The sequence below is a fragment of the Rhipicephalus microplus genome, chromosome 4 (genome assembly GCF_043290135.1).
Source record: "Rhipicephalus microplus isolate Deutch F79 chromosome 4, USDA_Rmic, whole genome shotgun sequence".
NCBI classification, from domain to species: Eukaryota; Metazoa; Arthropoda; class Arachnida; order Ixodida; family Ixodidae; genus Rhipicephalus; species Rhipicephalus microplus.
The window spans coordinates 102,218,188-102,238,021 of NC_134703.1; the positions used below are offsets into that span (position 1 = coordinate 102,218,188).

Sequence of the window (19,834 nt, forward strand, 5' to 3'; positions counted from 1 at the left end):
ATATGATGGAGGCGAAGTTGCGAATAAAACGACGAAAATATGAACATAAACCGAGGAAGCTGCGAAGTTCTTTTAAGGTCTTCGGCTTAGGAAATTCGGCAACGGCACGGAGTTTCGTCGGATCTGGAAGAATGCCATCTCTAGGTACAACATGGCCCAAAATTAGGAGTTTTCGAGCACCGAAGCAGCATTTATTCAAGTTGAGCTGTAGACTGGCGGAGGTGAGGCAAGTAAGCACTGTCTCGAGCCACTGAATATGCGTTGAGAAGTCGCTTGAAAATATCACGACATCGTCTAAATAACACAGACATGTCTGCCATTTCAGGCCACAGATGATGTTGTCGATCATGCGCTCGAAAGTGGCAGGCGCATTGCAGAGCCCGAATGGCATGACGTTAAATTCGTATAAGCCATCGGGGGTAACAAAAGCCGTCTTGGGGCGATCAGCCTCAGCCATGGGATCCTGTCAATAACCTGAACGAAGATCTAGTGACGAGAAGAACTCCGCGCCTTGTAAGCAGTCAAGGGCATCGTCTATGCGAGGTAGCGGGTAAACATCTTTGCGCGTGATCCTATTCAACCGGTGGTAGTCGACGCAGAATCTTATTGAGCCATCCTTTTTCTTGACTAGAACAACTGGGGAGGCCCACGGGCTGTTAGAGGGCTCAATAACACCTCTTTCAACATGTCATCAACTTGTTCCGCGATTATGTGACGCTCAGATGCCGATAGCCGATACGGACGCTGACGTAAAGGAGCGTGAAGGCCAGTGTCGATTTCGTGAGAAACTGTGGAGGCACGGCCCAAAGTCAATTGCTGATGGTCGAAGCTGGCGCGGAAGCGCTCGAGGAGGGCGATGATGTCGGTGTGCTGCTGGGCCGTAAGGTTGGTGTCGGTGCAGCGCGAAATTGCGTCGGTGAATGATGGGGAAGAGGATGGCGCACAGCAATCAACAGCGTCAATAGGTAGCGTAGTCGAGTAGTCAGGAACTACACGTGCACTCGAGGGATCAACGTCATCGGCAAAGCCCAAGCACTCTCCGCACAGTAACTTGGAAGGCAAGGGAAACGGATTTTAAACATAAATTACACTTGATCAATTGTGAACATTCAGAACGACGAAAGGAATCAGGAAGCACTTGCGGCGAACAGCGGTTTAAGAAGACGTAAAAAGAACAGTTGAGCCAAGAGACGTTACAGGAAAGCGGAACTAAGGCGGGTAAGAACGGGGGTATCGAAGTGTCGGCGGCAACGAAAACTTTTGCAGGTGAAAGGGACGAGTCGAGTAAAGCAGCGTCGCATAACGGCGCGAACTCCACTTCGGCGCGAGCACAGTCGATGACGGCATGATGAGTGCAGAGAAAGTCCCAACCTAATATAATGTCATGGGAGCACTGCGGCAGCACTATAAACTCGACGACATAAATATCGTCAGCAATAGCGGCAGGTGCTGTGCATGCAGCAAAAGGGCGAATTTATTGCTCGCTCGCAGTGCTCAAAACGAAGTCGAGAAGAGGCATTGTGACGTTTTTTAGTCGACGGCAAAGTTTTTCCGTCATTACAGACACTGCGGCGCCAGTATCGACCAATACAAAAACAGGTATACCTTCAACGGAGACAGCAACGACGTTGGACGGCGAAAAACAAGGTCTTGTGGAGTTCGAAAGATCCGCAGTTTTTGCCCCCGGAACTGCGGCTCCTAGTTTTCCTCAGAGACAGGGCGAGGTCGACGTAGCATAGGGGAAAGGGAACGGGCGTTGAGGTGAATGCAACCGGTGTCTGTTGAAGTTCCGGCGAGGTGAAAATGTGTACATGGTGGCAGTCTCGCCAGATACAGCAGGCTGTGGTCGTTGTGGGAAATCATAATTGTTTGGCCTGACGTCGTCACGCAGGAAAAACTCACGCCTTCGACAAAATCATGCCACGTGACCCGCAATTCGACAGGCGAAGCATATGGGGCGGTTGTCTTGAGTGCGCCAAGGGTTCTGAAAGCGTGGAGGTGGTGGTCGCGAGAAAGGACGGGCAGCCTGGCACATATATGCTCAGTCGGTACGACAAAGGGGCGCGTGGACGTAGGCGTTCGCGACAAAGAAACGTGGCCGTTCGCGACAGGCGGATGTCGAGTTCCGTTCAGTGCTTCGGCATAGGTCAATGGAGCAGCCACAGGTGGTGCGTGAGCTGTTGGTAGTGCCTCGGACACTTGCTCCTGGACTACTCGCTGTATTGATGGCGCTAAAGTAGATGGGGCACCTTCGGAGGTATAAGGCACGAGGGTCAAGTGGCGTGCGACCTCCTCTCGTACAAATTGCTTGATCTCGAGAAGCAAAGTGGTGTGGTCTATAGCACCAGCCGACGTTAAAGCGGAGATTGTTGCACGTGGCGCGCTGGCACGACGAGTGGTGTCACGCTGTTTCCAGAGCTCATCAAAGCTTTGGCAAAGTTGTATCACTTCCGCTACCGTTTGCGGGCTTTTGGCGACAAGCATCTGAAATGCGTCGTCAGTCACGCCTTTCAAGATGTGTTTGATCTTCTAGGCTTCTGTCATGGCCGAGTTGACACGCCGGCAAAAGTTGACCACATCTTCGATATAACTGGTGTAATTCTCACCATTCTGCTGAGCCCTAGTACGCAAGCGCTGTTCAGCCCTTACCTTGCAAAGCGCTGGATGGCCAAACAAGTCCACGAACGCCGTTCGGAAGGCCGACAAGGTGGGGAGGTCTCTCTCGGGATTACGGTACCACAGACTGGCGACGTCGGTCAAATAAAATTGGACGACAGTAAGCTTGTGCGCATCGTCCCACTTGTTGTGCTTACTCACCCGGTCGTATTCGTCGAGCCAGTCTTCCACGTCTTTGTCATCGGTTCCACTGAAGGTAGGCGGATCGCGTTGCCGAAAGGAGCCGAGGCGGCCGCCTGCTGATCGTCGTCCGTGGACATTGTAGCAACTGGAGGCAACGTACGGTTTCGCAATTCCAGGATTAGGCGTTACCCGGCACCTCCACCAATTAAAGTGAGGCGTTTTAGAGTGGCACTCTTTTATAAAACAGGAGAGCGGTCATGACAAGTCAAGTGGTAATGGCGGAACCAGCCTGAGTACCCAGCCAACCAAACGTCGTTTTCTTCACCGACTGAGTCGTACCCACTGCCTTTCTGAGTAGCACTCATCTTCTTCACTACAATATATATATATATATATATATATATATATATATATATATATATATATATATATATATATATATATATATATATATATGCGCCTGCGCGACAGTTAATATTCACAGCACATTCATACGTAAGCTTTTCTTTAATATGGAATACATATGTATCTCTTATAAAACTCTTTTCGCACACTCTGGATTTAACGTTCCGTGTATACTACCTGTCGCCGTGGCTCTCTTCACAGCCGCGGCCCACCTCACTTTTCTTTGTTTGTTTTGTGGCAATTGATTCATTCGTTTGCCTTTCACGCTAGAGTTGGAGCAGCCAACGGCTCAACAACCGGCCATGGTTTATCAGGACGAAGATAAACGGGCAACCGCACGTGCGAATCCCGAATAATATGAGGCTTGCGACGAATGGTTCACCGTCGTCTACTCTTCTCGAACCGGAAACCGATAGCAGATGGTGCATCCCACAATCTCTCGCTCTTTTACTGGTCACCTATTAGGCGACCTGCAGATAGCGGCATCGAATCCCGGCCGCACTGGCTGCATTTTCGATGTAGGCGGATATGCTTGATGTCGATGTGCTCATATGTAGGTGTACTTTAGAGAAGACCAGATGGTCAGAATTTCCGGAGCCCTGCTCGACAGCGTCTTTTTTAATCATATGGTGGTTTTGGTACGTTAAACCCAAGATGTTATTATTACTTCGCGTTACTTCGGCGTTTCGTTCGGTTAGACATCTTACAGGAGTAAGCGACCGCATTGTTGCACGGCTCAAGGCAGAGTTCTTGAGTGGTGCTCTGAAGTGGAGTGCCTTGAACGATAAGTCTGCGAGAGAGATGGTGCAATCGATACCACTCTAGATAGTACCATAATTCCTCCGGACTGAACTCCAGCAGCTCCAGAGAGAGTTGTGTCATTGAAATGACTGGTATGGAAGCACTCTGATAAACGGGGTGTGCGCTGGCTCCTGTGATGAGATGCTTTATAACGATTGCCGGCTAAATCTACCAGGCTAACTCCTCCTGTGGCGACATCACCCCACCCCACCCTTTACCACCACCTTTCTGTTGCCTAGCAGCCTAAAATTATTGTTTGTGAGCTCATGGGGTACCAGTTGCGTGCAGCACCAAGCAATCATTTAGTGGGTTTCTCGCCAGCATGTGGATTAGTATTTTGATTGCCAGTTGAGGGTGGCCCTTATTGTGGGGGCACTGGTGACCACTTGCCCTTTTGTCATATATAAAACGGAAGCTGAGGACAAATTCTCAGATCGAGTAGTGCTGAGTGGTGCATCAGATATCTTGCATCACCCAAAAGAAATGCAAAGAGAATACTTGATTACAACCCAAGGGGCTGTAAACAGCTTTTCCAAATAATTGTTACGGGTGGATGAACTGACAAGACTGAACTGTTATATGTCAAGAGGTGCGAGGAGGTAGTAACTACAAAAAATATATTACTGTCTTAGCTTTTGTAACTGCTTATGTCGTCTAGAAATAAAAATGTAACCACACCTTAGACTTTAGGCACAGATAATTATTTGTGCCCACTAGCTCATGCTTTGTTAATTGTTTCGACTACACAAGCAAATTACTAAAGTAAACAAGCACACTGAGCACAAATAATTTTTCAAGTGCTTCTTTACAAGGGTAAGCAACGGGGCTAAACGTGATGATCTCACCTTTTAATGTCGAAAATATGTATTTTCCCCCAGCTACAAGCTATAACCTCTGTAAAAAAACAATTTCATGCAAACCCGACGGCCTGCTGTGTAAAATCGAACACTCGAAAGGTGAAGCAGCAGGGTGTACAAAAACGTCCAGGGACGTTTCAGTGCGAGGGCATAGTGACACTTTGTTATATTTGTTGCAAAGAAATTAGGTAGGTATATGTTGTTTAACGCTTAACGTAAATGTTTTACTCAACATTGTAGTCTGTTACTTCAAATAATCGCTAGCGGAGTCATAAATGTTTTAATTGGAAATACATGGCCGTCTGGCTCTGCTAAAGTTGGCCTGAAATGTCGGGCCACAGTATTAAAGGTGTATTCTTATGATTTGTGTGCATGTGTGTTACTAGTCGAGCACCTTTTATATTTTAACCAGCTGATTATAGTAGAAATAAATAATCGAACAACTTGCTTCGGCTGTTTCAATTTCTCGCTCAGTAGCATTTATTCTTCCTAAAATTATTCGCCGTGTCCAGATATACAGCTCTATGCAACTGGCCGGGGCAGCCCTGCATTTACAAGGCGTTCTTGAGTTGTGTCTGTGAAACTCAGCTACAGTCCCAAAAATTCACATTTTACTGTGGAAAGTTGAGGGGTTGTTTAATAACCGCCCTTAGTGTGGTTCTTAATGCAGGCGCTTAGCAACATAAGCAACTGAAATGCTGTTAACGATTTCAGAATCTAGTGATTGCTGGTGATATGGTAGATCACCATTTATTTAAGCTTAAGAACTGGCGCTGATTGTGTATGTTTAGCAAACGTGACATTTTACAACCATGAACTGGTTGACACGCCTTCCATTGGTTCCCACCAGTATCTTGAGACACTTCCGCATGCCTGTACGGTGATCATCACAGCGACTGGAATGGACAGGGATGGGGACAAAGCACAAGATTCGTGGATTCTCCAGCGACCGCTCCCCACTAAACGTTTTCCGAGACGCGGAGCGCGTGGGCAATGGGCCAATGGTACCCTTTGGGGCCGTCGCGCTCATAGTGATCCAAACAGTATTTCATTTCGCGTGGCAGAGTGTGTGAGCTATTCTTCGGTTTATCGCGCCCACGTTATGTAAGCACGCTAAAGGCGCCACTTTTTCTTTCTAGAAGCGTTTACATAACAGTTCATGCCCTAAAACTTCAGCACTGAAAATATTTCAGTCACTGCTCAACGTCACAAACTAAATGGTATTCTAGACACTGCATAGAATAATTTAATATTTTGGACAAAACATTTGCCTTAATTCTACTTAGAAACCAGTATCCCCGAGCATGCAGGCTAGTATGCATGCATGCTCGGAGATCATGGTTGAAAGCATTCAGCCAGGGAGCACATGTAGAGAAAGGAACTGTAGCAAACGTTCATCTGTCATGCCAAAGCTCAAATTGAAACCAGTTTATCGGGCACTCATGCCTTTCACTCTATCGCCACTGAATGCTGTCCCCGAGTATAGTGACTGTAGCAACACAGAGCGACTAGAAAGTAGGCACTGCCCTCGACGAAGAGATTGCGCTGAAGCACGCGACGAGCGAGTTTCTTCAAAAGTCAAGGTCAGACTCCCAGCACCCTATGCCATTGTCGAAGCAGCATGTTTCGGACTTTATAAGGCTGCCAAGAAAGGGCCTTCTGACGGACGCCGCATCAAGGCTGACAGCATAAACAAGGAGAGACATCTTGAGCGAGCCTTGTGGACATAAACTACGATGGCCTATTAAGACACCTTGCAACAAAGAAGTGACTGACGTAAAGCGTGTGTCCTTGTCAAGAAGTAACACGCGCAGTACTGTCACAAACGAGTTGTTCAATGAGCATTTTCACAGAATTTTCCTGCTTAATGTTAGTGATGACGTCGTCCAACAGACTTCATTAAACGCATTAGGTTTTATAATCTTCTCAAAACCGTCTGTGCCAGTGCAAGAATCTTATGCAGAATATGTCCACTTATGGTTCTCTTTGTCTAAAGGACACTAATTTAGTGGTACCAGACTTGTTTTTTATTATTTTGCTCAAAGTTGTTTAAGAGACGATCCAGAACTGATGACCGAACGCAGTAATCCAGGAGACAAGTTCCTGTGGTAAGGACGTACTGGAAGTCATATTAGCTTTTCGTTAGTTTTTTTTTCGCATTTAAGTCGTTATTCTGGGCTTACCGGTTTCACTACTGCAATCAAATATTATACGTAGCTTTCACGTAGCGTTTGCCAACTGCTGCAGTCAAATACTACGTAATAAATATATACTATCTTTCATGTAGCGTTTGTGAAACGTGTGCTTCAACTTAACGCAGTGCAGCAGAGCTTTCCCTGTGGCAGACTCGCGCACAAACACCCGCACGCGCACGCGCCCAACTGCACACGCAAAATCGTACACTTGGATAAGCCCAGCTGCTCGAAACTGCTTACACGAAAGATACTTATATCTTGACGAATAATGTTACATTTTAGGTGAAGTTCGAACCAGCATTGTTATCAAAGCTGCAGCGAGTTCAGGGTGTTGTAAATTCACAGATCAGATAGTGCTTTTCACTTCAACTGCAAGCCACTTTTTCTTGACCATTTCAGTTCATTTTGTTTTCTTTCTTTTTTCTTGACCATTTTTATAGCAGTTTCATTTCATCTTCTCTCTCTTGTTCTTTGTAAATTGTTTTATGCCTTGTGTACATAAACTTCACGTCAATATGTTTTATCATGTATCATTCCTTTTCCGTACTGTTCTTGTTTTTCTTGTTTTTACATGAAGTTCCAAGTTTATTTTCGTTTTATTACTCTTTTTTTTCAATTCAGTGTTTCTAATATGACTTTATTGTCCTCACCATTTGCCCTGTATTCTTTTAATACAATATCGCTAGGAGGTCCCCCTGACAGGGTTCACTTCAGGACTTCCTTCTGTAATATTTATTAACCATGTCACTGCATTCTCATGATGTTACAATAAACTTCGTGTAATATTCTAGAGAACACTGCATTGCTCTCTGTTCCCCAATAAAAGAGATCGGCACGAGTAAGCAGCTTGAATAAATGACAGTTGACCCCTTATTAACCGAAAATTTCCCACATGAAACGTATTTTATCTGATTAGTGCGGTTTGGTGTGTGTACTGTAAACAAAGTGATTGTATGAGTAGCTATAAAAAACCGACTTAGTACCCATCTCCAACAGCAGTTCACATCTTATGGCTCAAACGAATGAATATTTGCTGCCCAGAGAAATCGTGTAGCATTTGCGAAGTAGTGCAAGTGCAACATGTAAGTGTTACAGCCTCGCTACGCAAATTAGGTAGCGCTCAACGCTTGGCAGTGCGACGCAGTCCAATATTAGTGCCTCGCACACGTCAGAATAGAGAGCTTTAGCATAGCGTACGAAAAGCTTGTGGGCGTAGCGTAGCGGGAGTCACTTAACGGGAGTGTGGAAGGGGTTAGAGTATGACGCATGCGTAGTGCGGTGAAACGCAAACGCAAAGCTTTGCGTACGCTATTCTGAAACTCTCTAATTCGATTTATGTTATTCCAAGTCTGCCAGAATATATTACATTGACCGAACGAGCCTGTGCATTTGATGACGGTTTGCAAGAACGTTCGCTTAGATCCAAAAACACCCGCCAGACATATTTGACGAAGCATACATCAGCGTGTGATTTCAGGCTTTCACAACGTGTGCACTGGACAGTAAAGGAAGAAAAAGTCCGCCTCTTGAAGCCTACTGGATCAAAAACAGCAAATGTGGTGACACGTGCTTAAGCGAGACGTCATTATTGGTACACAGCAAACATTTCCTTGGTGCATAGAGGATTGTCCTTGCAATCTCTTCTCACGTGGCGCTTCATCGCGTCACGGGTTTTCTCACTCGGATGTCTAAACATTTGTTTGCTTGCTTCTGAGTCACGGTATTTTATTTCTGTAAAATTATACTAGCATTGCACATCCAGTCGTGAATCTGCCCTTGTGTGATGCCGTCTATTCTTCGTGCTCGACCTGACTTGTTCGAGTGGTTAGGCAAACATGCAGCCTTGCAGAAGTTAAAAGCCGAATATTTGTCCGTTGCAGATGAAACCGAATTCGCTCTGCGTTGTCGCCGCTTTTTTCGCCATCGCACTGGGTAAGAATTTTTCACCTTTACTTCGTCGGCGAAAGAGGTGTTTTGTCATTATTATATATCACCATATTCAAGCTGGCATGAGGTTCCACCTTCGCATGCTTTCGTATAGGTCATGCAGAGCGGCATGTATTTCATTCTCATGTCTTTTTCACAAGTCGCAGATCTCAAACTTGAATTCATGTACTTTGAGAAAGTGAATTATTGTTTAGAAATGCAATCTTGTTCATATATAATGAGCAGTGTGCAAGCTGGTGGATGGTGTGAGAAAAGCAAACAAACTGGCACTAATTACGTTTCGTACATTCTGATAACCTTGATAGTCACTCAACAGTGAGTGTTTACCATACTCTCACTGCGCTATGTATCATACGACACAAGCAAACAGGCGGAATGCAATAGTCTAGACCACTATGAGGGTTATGATCAACTTATACGAAGACTGACTGGCGTTAGCCGTTCACGGTTGTTTCAAAACATTACTTGAGATCCTACGCGCTCGTTAGAGTTTATATTTAACTGAAAGATTTTTAGCATTTTAATGAAATCATACATGAAGCGACACGCAAATCATTTAGCTGCTTTAACTTGCACATCACGCTATTTCCTGCAGTTACCTAATAGGTATACATTATTTCTGATAGAGTGGTAGTGTGCAACATGAATTCAGCGGTTGCTTAAAATACTATGTGACCAATGTAGTTTTCTAGTTTGGGCACTTGAAGTAGGTGTCGAATCATATAGATTTTTCGGTCCAAGAGAGAAACAGATATGACGTTTCTTCAGAGCATGTTTCCTCCGTTCGCCCACATGAGGAATATTTTCTTCGAACAGAGGACTCCGATGTCAAAATTACATTTAGAAAACATATCAGATGTGCACGTCACGTAAACTGTCACAAAAAGTTTGTAACAACAAGCTTTCAAAAGACGGATTATTGTCAAAAAGTTTTCCTTGTCAACTAGAACAAATCAGTAGACGATAAGTCTTCGTGATGACAGGAACGCTAGCGTGTACATGTCAAACGTAGTTAAAGTAAGATGGCAAGCAAAATACATACATTTATGAACTTGAAAACGGCAGAGGCCTCAAAAGTTTGTATCTGTAAAGGTTATTGTGTAAAAACGCATTTATGCGTCCCCAACTAGTGGAATGGGCCGGCTTTCATTGGATGAGATAACGCTTAGCAAACTTCTCTCGGACACCCTCTGCCCCTCCTTTAAATTATGGTAAAGGTATCATTTATTATACAAAATGTCTTGTCAGCTCTGCTTGTAAAACACAAAACATGAAGTGTCTCTTCGGGGCCTCCGAGGTGAAACACGAGGTCCTTGCACGTTGCAGCAAGGGCCTCGTGCAATTGCAGCTGTAGCTTAAGAAAGCGCAAAAACATTTATGACTATATATATCTTAACAAGCTTGTACAAGCACAAGCCGACATTGCCTACCTTTTAAAAAAGAGAAAAATGAACAAATATAAATGCAAGAGATTTAAATGAAATGAGCTCAGCCGGGGCACTCACATGAACCCTTCTAAGATATTCACCTTTCCTTCATTTGATCAATACAAAAAAACTTTATCAGGCAGTTCACTGCCCTCTCTTAAAGTCATGAACTCGAGCACATAAGAAAAGCTTTGGTGGCTGTTTAAAAGAAAGTTACAGTGCGCTACATGTACGTGTATGTTAAACACAAGCATGAAGTTACGACCAGTCCAGCATATGCGAGCAGAAACTACAGGAAAGGCGGCAGTTGAGATGAGTTGGAGGAGTATAGCGGGCACACAATATAACATTTCTGCACTTGTAGGAATGCTGAAGTTCTACTAGTCTGACAAACGGTGAGAACAAAGCGCCATGCGGTGACAGCTTCTCACGCAGTAGTGTGCAGCTTGCCAAACAAATGTTAAACAATCAAATATGTCAATCAAGAAAAACACTTTTGCCATGATCTCTTCCAAACAAAGTTAGGTTTAACCTTCTACAATGCAGGATCTATGATGCTACTGTCCTTTTGATTTTCGAACTGAATGACCTTTAAACACACACTTTTCTTCACATGACACCCGCTTTTGTTATCATTTTTATGCAACAGTCTTAAACGACACCTATTTTCGTATGCATTACATATGCAATAGAGCACCACGAATTACCGTTAGATGTTTTTTATTCGCCCAGTGTATTGCTTTTTGGAAAAGGCCCCATAGCTGATGTGCTACAACTTTAAAGGTGTTTCATTTATTGTGAAATAAGTCCTATTTCAGTATTATTATTTGAGAGTTCCACCTGTGCAGTACTCCACCACATAGGTGTGTTGAATAAATAGAGCTTCTTAATATAATGCCTCAAGGAAGAAGTTTTTGTGAGAAGGGTTATATAAAATAACGTTCAAACTAAGTGTTTGTCGCGTAGCATTCATTGCACGCTTGTTGTTCTTCTGGCAGCGCTGCCATCAGGCGCATGCCTTTGTTGCACTAATTATGCTGTCTCTTTAATCAGCATCTTGCAATACTTCAGTATTTCTACATGGAAAGTGCAGTTTGCAGACATTGTCGCTCAACGTTAGAACAAACAAGCTTTGTTTGGTTGCAAAACATCCCTGTGACGAGAACATATATTTGATACGTGCACGTTGTTTCGTTGCATCTGCTATCTCAATGCTAACGAAGTAACAAAGATGTACTTATGGTCACACTTTGACCACATAAACTTTCCACACACATATATAATTGCCCAGTCAACTTATGTTGATGATACTGTAAGATAGGTGGTGGAGAGAGAAAATTTATATTGTGTTAGCGTGAACGCGCCAGTATACTAGCTATGGGCTCGTTCTGTACTATTTTAATATTGTAACTTAATTCTGCATTCTCACGGCATTTATTAGCGTAAGCAGCTTCAGACAGTGAACTAGTTACAGATCGGGTACATAGTTGGCATCGCTTAGTCAACACATGTTGATTACAGTGTAAAAGAGGGAGTGGAGGGGAAAAATTTATATTCTGTTGCGTGACGATAATAGCTATAGGCTCGTTCTGTACAATTTGAAGATTGTCATTTATTTCTACATTTTTGTGGCATTTATTAGAATAAGCACTTTCAGACAGGAATCTAGTTACAGATAGAGTACAAAATATGATTGTCTGCACATGCCTATCAGGCACATTCAGAATGACCAGCACAATGCATTTATTAGAAATGTACGAGATGCACTTGATACACCATTCATATTGAAAGTGGAAACCGCTTTTAAGCGTTTCTAATACGCACAAAGACATCAACTGTTATGCTTCAAGGGCGACTCTGTATCATAATGAAAAAGCACAACTCGTTCTATACTAACGCGATATCAGCACCCGAACATGGGGCATATAGTATTCTAATTAACTTCATCCTGATAAGACGACCAGTTCGTAGAAAATATAGTTTATCTTTGCACAATGACAATTCACGCGGGAAAGCAAAAGTGGTTGTAGGTACATTGTCTTTGCGAGTCGACTGCAGATATGAAGAGTAGAGTTACACTATTTTTGGTTTGCTGAAGAACGTTACCGAAACAGAATGCCTTCTTGGTAGATGAAAATATAGTGTTAAATACTAATGATACTGCAAAAAGCCAGAGCAATGCGCGTCGAGAGAACTGCGTCTGGACCTTGAGAATTTCACCTAAATCGTTGGCATACGGCACGCCCTTTTAAGCTTATGCGATGGGCCGCGGCAAGAAAGAACAAAAATAATGAAAGAAGTTGTAATAGACGTGAGCTTTGGGGATGCCGGCTAGAGATGGCCGCCGCGTGCATCTGCAAACGATTATGGCGACACTTCAAAAAGGGATTTACAAAAGACACTGGGCGAAGTTTTGTCCCAGCTGTCGCGTCAGTAACTTGCGCAAGGAGAAACCTGCCGTATTACGCGAACAGAACACAACCACAACATCAAAATCCAAGCATTTTTTCAGGGAGGGAAAAGGCAGGTCAGTTTGGCGTTGGTATTGCTGAAATCAAATGTGAGGAAACAATATATACAGAAAGGAACGCCATGGCGCCGACTCCTAGCATTATTATTTCGGAAGGCTACAACTATCAGCCAGCGACATGACTATAGGTTTGCATGATGAGGGCTCATTCCTCATGGTAGTTATTCTGTGAAAAAAAAAAGAAAGTTGAGGGCCGGACCTGGCTTTTTACGTTGACCCGTTTACGTAATACAGCGCGATATGCGCCAAAAAGTGCGTCCACTGATGCAGCCAATACGGAGTTAATAATGGCTAAGCAAACCAGGCTGTTCATTGACGAAGAAAAGTCAAAGTTAACGTTGGTTTTTTCTGCAAATGGTTGGCCTCTGTCAGTAAAGAGTGTAACATTTGCCACCTCGTGGTGTGGTGAATTGGTTCATGAGTCAACCAAATTTATTTAGCAAGCAGCAAGAGTGTGCCTGTACTGAACGGTGGTAAAACGAATTTCAATTTATCTTTGTTTGCATTATTAACGTTTAAAAAATATGACCCAAGAAGGTATCTCAGTGACGGAAAAGGCAATACCTTCACGCTGCATCAGCTTGCTTTTATTATTCGTCTGGTATGTGGAAATAAACGCAAAACAATGCGTCAAGCAGCAGCGATTTAAGGGTCAGGTTTCTGTTTCAGAGGTCTTGCTGAAATATAGGCATCGCCAAGTTTACTCATATTTATTTATAGTCTGCTTGCAGTGACGGCAAAGTACGCTTTGATTAAGTGTGCCGTATTCAATCTTACTTCACCTATAATACCCCAATACTTCGTAGCCAGAGAACTATGGAGTCTGTCACACCAAAGTTAATGATTTCACCCGAGCCTTACTGGTGCCGAAAAAGTATGGTACTAGTGCCCGAGAAGTTGTTGCCGGACAATAGTTAAAAAATCTAACTTTGAATATTCCAAGACGTAAATGACATTGAGCGTTTGTACGCATGAGCTGAGCACATCATATATCAACGTACAGTAATTGAACTATGGTATACAACCGACAATCAGTTATACGAACTGTTTTTTTTATTGTTCGCACAACTTTATTGTCAGCCAGAGGTGCTACTACTTTTTATTTGCACCAGGCTACTTATTTTAGCAATAAATGCACATGGTCAGAACCACCGATATGAAAATGTCATTTAACAGCACAACGGAAGTTTGTTACCAAAAAAAAATTTAACTGTTAGGCTTAGTGATGCCTTGGGCAAAAAAAAAGATAAAAATAGAAGCGCAATGTCTCTTTACTTAACAGCAAAGTTATACTCAAATTAAAACAGAATATACTAGCTGAAAGGTACGTGAACCCGCAAGCCGAACATGGCACGTGGCAAGTTCTAGTTAATTTAAACATAGAGGGTATGTATGAAAAGTACTTTCAATGCGTTGGTTAAAAATGTGTTGAGCAGGTTAGTGCCGCACAATTAAATATTCCACAATAGGCTTCTCCGACGACAATATCTCGCTTCCAGTGAGATTTCCAGTCGTCGAAGGCATCCTGGTAGATCTCGGGAAGGCCCGTCAAAGCCTTGGTGCAAGCCTCTTTCCTTTTATCAACAACCCTAAGAAGATGTTCTTTCATGGGAGATTCCGAGCGTGGAAAGAGAAGAAAGTCTAGAGGAATCTTATTAGGATTGTATGGCAGCTGTGAATTGACGAGGAAGGGAGTCGACAAAGATGGTGTGAACTGGCGCGTAGCTATCGGGCTTCATCGCTAGCTCTTTACGACATTTTAAGAAGGCGTTGTGCTGCTGTACCACTTGACGTGAGGAATGACAGTCATCACCAAAATTTTTATCATAGGAAATGTTTCCACGTCAGTATTGCCGAGTTTCACAGAAAACTTGATGGCAATCCTTTGTTCCAACGAGCACTGCTTTGTGGTTTGCACCGGAAATAAAAATGATTTTCCCTGGAAAGTCTGTGCTTACTCTCCAAAGTGGTAAAACATTATAGTGCGACCACGCGTTTGTAAGCTAGCTTCCTCTTTATTGATGTCAAGTGGTCCCTAGCCTGTACGATTGAAATGAACAGTGTGTAGCCTTAGCTTACAATACAGTAGGATCATAAGCGCCTGCCTTGGCCGTTTATGTAGCATGAGTGAAGGTGAACATGTGAGAGAAAACAGAATAGGACAGAAGAAACAAGAGAGAATTTTTTGTGTGTCGGGCATTCTTTAGGCAGTCGCGCTGATTCATGGTGAAGTTACGTAACAACAACCCGACCACACAGCAACCCTTCCGCTATCTGTGTGTAGGCCATGAACCTATGGTTAGCTTTCTAAGGACCGCACCATTTATTACGCTGCGCTGACGATGCGATGCTACGCACGAAAAGGCGGGTGTTTCCTACGCTTGGCTAAGACGATAAGGTCCTGCCACCTAGCCGCTACTTTGCATTCTACAAGTTATGGCCTCCGAGATTGCACACGCACGGCGAGCGCTTGCTATATCAGAGGCTATCCTTTTGTTTTCTAAGATTACTGACAGACGGCGCTTATGTCTGACGCAGTGCAACCAAGATTTTAGCGCAGAATTTTCTGGCGCAGAATATCAAAAGAACGTTTCATTCACTCTCTCCAGAAAGAAATTTGCAATGAAACATGCAGATACGGGGTCATTCTTTTGTATTTATAGTGAATCATTTGTTGCGAAACACGTTGAGTATTTAGGACTGATGTACGCATTCTTGATTAGACACAGTACGGAAACGTAAATCAACAAAGCTCTCCTTTATTTCTCCAAAAAGTCATTCAATTTTTCTGATAATGAATGTGTGAACTTATTCGTGCATTTTTCAGCAAATGAAGAGTGATGCAGCGATGAGGTGCTAGTGTCTCAAATGTCTGAACGTAAAACGGCTACCTTTCACACATACAATTGAATTAAATAAATCTCCATTTTTTTTTCGTACGCAGGTCAAACGCCCCCAAAGTTTAAAGAAAAAGATGTGCTGGATAGCTTCTTCTGTACTCGAAAGGACGGTCGTCTACTTTTAGAAGACACTTCATTTTCATTCCGGCACTTTTTAATGAAATATGACTTTGCTCTAAATAATGGCCTCCTAAATCTGCCTAAAAAGGGTGAATTAAGCGGGACCTGCAACACGTTTGCACCGAAACCAAAAAACGACCTATTTCTGTCCTGCACATTTGATCTTGGTGGTAGCGTTGCCCACTACGACGTCATCAAGAAAAACAGCTGGCGCTGGAACAACGACTATTTCCGTATCATCGCCAATGTCCACACAGGCTACTTACGTTTCTCTGTACACTTCAAGGAGGAAAGTAGAAGTAAGTGCTTTGTATTTCTAAAATTGTTGCTAATTGAATGCATCAAGTATGTGTATCCTTAAATGAAAAAATATTTAAATATTGATCAAATATTTCTGCGAAACCAATGAAGATTACTCGAAAATAATCCCTTCTTGATGCTTGAATTTTTTGCCTGCTTTTCGTAGCAGTGAGCCAGCATTAGTGAGGTACCGAAATGTGATAAAATTGCCGCAGGTCTGTAACCATACGCTATGTATAACACGGCGAAAAAACTCTAGGGGGGGGGGGGGGAGGAGGGCGTTTGAGGTCAAGGCGTTGCCGGGGTTGGGGTGCTGGTAGCCTACTTCTCCTGCTTCCTTCGCTGTAATTCTGATGAAATGGATGTTTTACCGAGAATAAATAATGAAAATGCGGGGTTTTCAAGGACTATATCTCCAACAGGTGTCCTTTCACCACGAAAACAAATTTGTGACTGTGGGCCTGTATTGTCGAGTAGCGAAAAAAAATCAGAAAAAAAATTAGGACAGATTTTACAGGTGCGCTGGTGCGGAGCATGAGCCTTACACTATAAGTCTCAAGTTTCTCACACTATTTGTTTGTATAATATTTAGCACGAACTCAGCGCTCGTATCAGGCATCTTTTTTCGCTGTCCTCGTCAATCAGCGCTGCGGTAACTACTTTTGTACATTCTATCCCGAGAATGAAATAGAATGCTCTAATGTGACTCCCTGCTGTTTTTGAACTTCTCATTCAGTGTACTCACATCATTCCGCGTGCCACTGTAAACTCCAGCCACCACTGCTTTGATGAGATATATATCGATGTGCTTTCACAATGGCTGCCGTAATTTATCCGACATCATAAGTATGAGTGATAAGTTCACACGTGGTGTAATACAGTAAACAATCGTATCGGGCCAGTTGGTAAGGATCCATCTTGCTAGGAAGCGCAGCCACTATTACAAGCGCTTGTGTTGTGTGTTCTTTGTAATAGTGGCTGCGCTTCCTAGCAAGGTGTAATACAGACTATAATAATGCCCAGAAATTTAATTGTAACGAACGCAAGCATTCCTCCTAGGACCAATATAGAAGTCAAGCTAATCGTTTATGTAGCTTCAATTCCTAGTTTTCTTATATGTTGTTTTAGAGCATAATACGCCACTATAGGTAAATAAAGCACCGTTAAAAGTCTGAGAAAGTTGAGCATATGAAGGCAGAAAACTTCATAACTAGTTTTTATGACACTGTTAAGCCAAGGAAAACATACGGGAAATTATTTTTCTTGGCTAATTAGTCGTGATGCTCACTCTATTCTTTCAAGTTGAAGATATTAGAAAGAAATACCGGCAAAGCTAAAAATCAACCACGAAAAAAAAAACACAGGCCGAATTCACAAATATGCCAAACATACCTTGAAGACATTGGAAACAAGAATTAAGTCTAACATATACATGCAGATGCCAGCTGAAAAACAGAGACTATAATATTTGTGGTTACGATGAGTGAAAAGAAAGGCTTAACAAAACTCTGCTGCAAAGAAAAAAGGCCGGCAGATGCAAAGAGTCGATTTTATGCCAAGTAGTCAGCGAGAGCTACCAATATCACATTGCTGGCTTTAGAGGCAAGTGTTACGAGATGCATCAGATTCTTTGAAGAAATTGAATAGTTGTGTTCGTGACGTAAGCTTTACCAGACCCGTCTACAACTCTCTACACAAAAAGGGTAGTCATTGCGAGACCTAACGTAAGCACTCCCGTTGGTGCAGAGAGGTCCCTACGTGATGCACACTGCACCTAGGGTTAGTCAACGATAACTGACAGTTTGTGAACATTAGAGTGCTGGCCTAACCTAGGAACCATTAGCCAAAAAATGGGACGCATTTTGCAAGATTACCAAACAGCTTGCAGTTACGAGACATCCTTCGCCACCACATCACGGTCATGAGGAACTGGTGGTCAACACTATCGACACAGCAGCAATAAGCACCAGTGTAGCTTAATATGAGCCGTAACTACGCCGTCCGAGCCAATATTAAAAGCAGAACACTTTAGGGAGAAAGGCTGTCGTATGCTGTCGTCATTAGATAGATTGATTTGTGGGGTTTAACGTCCCAAAACCACCATATGATTATGAGAGACGCCGTAGTGGAGGGCTCCGGAAATTTCGACCACCTGGGGTTCTTTAACGTGCACCCAAATCTGAGTACACGGGCCTACAACATTTCCGCCTCCATCGGAAATGCAGCCGCTGCAGCCGGGATTATGCTGTCGTCATTGCTCGGCGTAACGCAGGCAGAACTAACTGTATATAGCATAGCCAGCTGTAGCACATCGAGCACGCGCTAATGCCAAAGAAGAAACTTTTTCCTCTTGCTCTTCAAGCGCCTTGAGGGTGATATAAAGTGTGGAATTTAGGTCTCTGGCTAGGGAAATTCGGGAACACAAACCGCGTATAAAAATTGGAAGAGGAAGCAAGCGAGAAACAGAAAGAAAGAAAGAAAGAAGGAAAGAAGGAAAGAAGGAAACAAGAAAGAAAGAAAGAAAGAAAGAAAGAAAGAAAGAAAGAAAGAAAGAAAGAAAGAAAGAAAGAAAGAAAGAAAGAAAGAAAGAAAGAAAGAAAGAAAGAAATACGTAGACATAAATACACAAAAACACAGACGAAACTAGAGAAGAGAACGGGAAAGAAATAGAGGGTTAAAGAAAGGGAAAACACAAGAGAAACAAAGAATGCTGCCCAGTTCCGCCATTCATTAGGCACGGAATAACTAGTGATAGAAGTTGCCGTATAATCTCATTATCCTCCTGGTGGCTACCACTAACCAAGATAAGCACATGCATACGAACAGCTGGCAACGACTAGCCATCGCTAGCAATCACTAGTTCAACACTGACGGCCCAAAACCTTATCTTTCGCCGGAGAATGCGAGAATGCTTCATTTTCTACTCTCAAAACAATCGGTGGCGTGAACGCGGATGCGCTGTTTAACTGAGTGCTTTTATTTACCACTATTTTAGGGTTCACAGTTCCGATCGACAGACGAAACGGTTATAAAATTGAAAGGGCTGTATAGATCTTCAATAATACCAAAGTAATTAAAAATACTCGACTGAAAAAAGACAGTGGTTTTGCTAGATAAAAATACTTTTTATTACATATAGTGGCATTTTTACTGAGTTAGCGGCGTTCCTTTCAAAACTAGTTTTCTGTCACCCTTTAGCTCTTTGTATCTGCCTGCGCCTCCCGCACCTGCCACGTATGGTAAAAACACCTTCAAGCATAACGTTTGTTTGGCACATTACGAGTAGATTCCTTCGCTAAGTGTTCGCTCTTGTCGGTATCTTTATTTTTTTTTTACTTCTACTGATGAAGTTATTAGCCTGGATCCCAAAAATTGAGTCTAGTAAGTTTTCTGAATCTCTAGGGTATGTGCTCTCAATACACTTTTTTTTTACTATCTTCTATGTCTCACTTCAAGTAACGTATTAAAAAATTTTCACCAGTGTCTAGCTAATTGTGTAATTACCCAATTTGTTTTATTTTAGTTATATTTTTTTACATGTTATATTCCACAG

The 19,834-nt window shown here is 43.0% G+C and overlaps 1 protein-coding gene across 1 annotated transcript in view; it reads left to right on the forward strand.

The window, feature by feature from the left end:
- The first annotated feature begins 6,816 nt into the window (after positions 1-6,816).
- Positions 6,817-19,834, forward strand: part of LOC142814532 (uncharacterized) — a 44,483-nt gene continuing 31,465 nt past the window's right edge. The window contains exons 1-3 of the mRNA XM_075893381.1: positions 6,817-6,970; positions 8,938-8,989; positions 15,906-16,280. Coding sequence (XP_075749496.1) covers positions 8,938-8,989; positions 15,906-16,280 — 427 coding nt within the window. The 5' untranslated portion in view covers positions 6,817-6,970. The remainder of the gene's footprint in view (positions 6,971-8,937; positions 8,990-15,905; positions 16,281-19,834) is intronic.